We start from the raw sequence: 3349 nt of genomic DNA, 5'->3' as shown, positions 1-3349 counted from the left end.
TACTCACCTAGTCTCCTGTCTCGTTGGGCTTCAAAAAGACACGGGAAAGGAGAGGCTAGCAAACCCTTCACTATGCTGATCCCATATGTCAATGAGAGGATGGGTATTTGATGTGTTCACAATCCTTTATCAGCCACATTGAAAGTACCATAAGGGAAAGACGAGGTCTTCAAAGAAAATACACACCTTCCACTGCCGCACCCTACATGATAAGATTCTTTGGAAGCGCAGGTTGCTCGATCCTGATGTTCACCTCACCTTGTAGGTCATTACCTAAGGGAAACACTTTTATTTCAGGAGACTATTCCCATCAAACAATGCTGGGAATTTCATCCTTTTCCCTTGAAATAAAAGCAGGGAACTTCAACAGCATGCCATATGTGTCTAATGGAGGATCACAGAATTGCCTTGGCATACACAGCGCCAGTGGTATTATTCTATCACATATAAAGTTTCTTGGCAAAAATCAGATGAAAATTTATGTTACCCCTGTTAACCTACAGAAGCACACAAGAAGCCCAACACAGATTGTGTCCATAATATCTTCAGCTTAAAAATACCATAATTGATGGATTGTAAATCATGAATGCCATGCACTGAGCTGCACTGACATGATCAAGAAAAGAGTCTAACTTCGAGCTCCAACTGGTTTTTTTATAACAAAACAGCCGGTGGAAACTTCTGAAAAAGCAGAGGGAAACAAAGAGCAATACAGACATTATCTCATTTTGCCTGAGGATGTGAAGCAATAAAGTCAACGGCTACACTAATGGAGTCAATCTTGTCTGCTTCGTTGTCAGGGATCTCAAAGCTAAATTCTTCTTCTAGGGCCATGACAATCTCTACACCGTCCAAACTATCCAGGCCAAGGTCCTTCTGGAAATGAGCATTTGGTGTCACCTGCACAACAACCACAATATTAGACCAATGTAGTTTTAGATCTTATTAGGTGTAATATCAATTAGCAGTGTGAAGTTTGGAGTTTCTTTTTATCTCCAGAAATTCATATGCACCCAACATTTTGAACCTCATGTTACTCATACTATTTTTACAAAAAAGTCCCCCAAGTTTGCAGGATACCCCTGAGGTACACATCCTGTAGCCTCATTTGTTTCTATTTAAATGTCTTCCTTTGACCATGATCGAGGCATAATTTTTAAGTAGGTAGTAAGTCTAAATAACCACCTTATCCACACTCTATATGCCTTGTTTTAGTTCTAAATTTTTGATTCATTAACCTTGATAAATCAAATTTAGCATTGGAGATTAAATTTGTTCCGTCAAGAAACAATACACCATTCGTGAATTAAATACAATATAGTCCTGAATCAATAATCCATCTGTGGTAGTCTAAAATGACAAGGGCTTAAAGGTCAATTACTAGTGCAGGCTTAGATAAATATTCCATTGTGGTGTCACAGCTAGCTTTAATGCATGTATTATTGCTCCGTGCATGTCTGTGACAATATGAAGATCAACCTCTGATATATGCTATTAACCAATTGCCTCTGATGTACGGTATCACATATGTTCAGTATGCCGATACAGACATCAATTCTTGCTCTTATCTGGATTTGTTTTTCCATCAATTGCCTATGCATATCATATATCTAGGTTTTTTTGTTCAATTGCATGATCGTGTTTTTTTTTTTTTTATTTCCAATATAACAAGCTTCTCCAAGAATATCATAACAAGCATGCTTAAGCAAGAACCCAAGCACTAACTCTAACTAGAGAGATTTACAAAAAGTGACCTACAGCCTTAAGAGTGTAAGAATAGCATAAAGCTTTCAAAAAGTGCAGCAGAAGCTAGGAAAGAGCACAAAGAAACAACAAACTTGCATAAGAACTTTGATCAGAAAGAAATCAAGGCATCTATTATTATCCATAGCCCAACAATACTAAGAGATACTAATATATGATATATCAATGACGAGGACAGGGACAAGTTTAAGGTAGTGAATAACAAATACAAGCTCGATCAACGATCCAAGAGATTTGATCAGAAAGAAGTCAAGGCAACAATACCTACTATCGCGCATGCTAGGTTAGTTAACTCTTTTAGAAGCCAAAGATAATAAAAATGTTCCACATGTATATTATCAAACAATATTCACTATCAGCTTCAGTAGGAAATGTGGATAAGGCCATTCCAACAGATTTTTCAAGGTATTTCAGTTTTATAACTACTTTCTTTCAATTAGGATCAAATCGATATTATTCCACCCTCTACTGTCCATGTTTTGAAGTAAGATCATGGTACATGAAATTAACACACTCTCAAGGAATTCAAACCAACTCTAACACTTTCTATGGAAAAATAAATATATAAATGAAAAATAAACAAACAACTAATGTGACGGACCGTTAAACCATACTCACAAAATGTTAATCGAGTGACGAACTACAACAATTCGGGAAATTCCAAATGCCGAATCACATGAAATATCAGAATAAAACGGTGCCCTAAGAAGAGTCTCAGAAATGAAATAAACCCTAAATGAACACTGTTTTCCAAGCTTACATTCAAATCAAAGGAACCCTAGACTCCCGAGGAACTGGGGGAGTTGGGATCGAGATTACCTTGGAGGGATCGACCTTCTGGAAATTCTTGACGACGGTGATGATCCGATCGGCGACCTCAGACTTGTCGAGGAAGGTGCCCCTGACCTCCTCGCTGGAGAAGCCGCGGTGGCGGAGGAGGAGCTGGGCGAAGAAGAAGGGAGCCGCCCGGTGAAGAGACGCCGGAGATGCCGCCGTCACCCTGAGGTGCTTGAGGAGAGCGCTTCTTGCCGCCGCCGCCGCCGCCGCCACCGCCGCCATTAGAGAGCAGAGCAAGAGAAAAGCTCGGAACTTCGAGGAATGACTTCCTCTCGTTTATAGCGAATATTAAACTACCCGAGGGTGGTGGCGGGCAGAGGTGCGAGGGTTAGACGTTTCCCATGCCCCCTTCAGCTCACGTGTTTCCCAAATTTGGCGGTGCGCGGGGATCGTTCTCAACGTCGGACGGAACAGGTTGGGTGGTTCTATATACACCCCCCCTATTGCTAAGGACACCCCCCAAAAACCAAAAAAAAAATACCCAAACTAACCTTTAGTGTAATTACCATATTGCCCTTGAAATTTTCTCAGTACACCCCTCCTTCTTCCTCCTCCGTTTCGTTTTGAAAAGAAAAAAAAAAAACACCCCTCAAACCCCCCTTAAACCCCTCGATCCATTTACATCGTTTAGGCGATCTTTGAAGGAGATTTAAGCCCCATTCGAAGCATGGACAAGCAACTAGTGATTTGGGACGAAGAATCGGCCGCAAAGGTACGTGTTCCACCTTGTTTCGAAATTTTTTTTTTT

General features: G+C 40.5%; 1 protein-coding gene across 1 annotated transcript; it reads right to left on the bottom strand.

Annotated features, from left to right (window-relative positions):
• Positions 1-528: 528 nt before the first annotated feature.
• On the bottom strand, positions 529-3004 carry LOC103705600 (acyl carrier protein 2, mitochondrial-like). Its single transcript, XM_008789372.6, has 2 exons — positions 2584-3004; positions 529-900 (listed from the first exon to the last, which is right to left on the bottom strand). Exons 1-2 carry the CDS (start codon positions 2821-2823, stop codon positions 724-726), a joined length of 417 nt encoding a protein of 138 aa, XP_008787594.2. The 5' UTR covers positions 2824-3004; the 3' UTR covers positions 529-723.
• Positions 3005-3349: the final 345 nt, after the last annotated feature.

The sequence above is a fragment of the Phoenix dactylifera genome, chromosome 8 (genome assembly GCF_051530095.1).
Source record: "Phoenix dactylifera cultivar Ajwa chromosome 8, Ajwa_hap1_PhDact_Kaust_v1.1, whole genome shotgun sequence".
In the NCBI taxonomy this organism is placed as follows: Eukaryota; Viridiplantae; Streptophyta; class Magnoliopsida; order Arecales; family Arecaceae; genus Phoenix; species Phoenix dactylifera.
This window is presented reverse-complemented; position numbering and strand designations above follow the sequence as displayed.

Bases quoted from the DNA above. Each gene is read 5' to 3' on its own strand.
- LOC103705600 (XM_008789372.6), bottom strand. From the start codon at position 2,823: ATGGCGGCGGTGGCGGCGGCGGCGGCGGCGGCAAGAAGCGCTCTCCTC. The intron at 901-2,583 runs GTAATCTCGATC...GTTGTTGTGCAG, and splicing joins AGAAGGTCGATCCCTCCAAG to GTGACACCAAATGCTCATTT.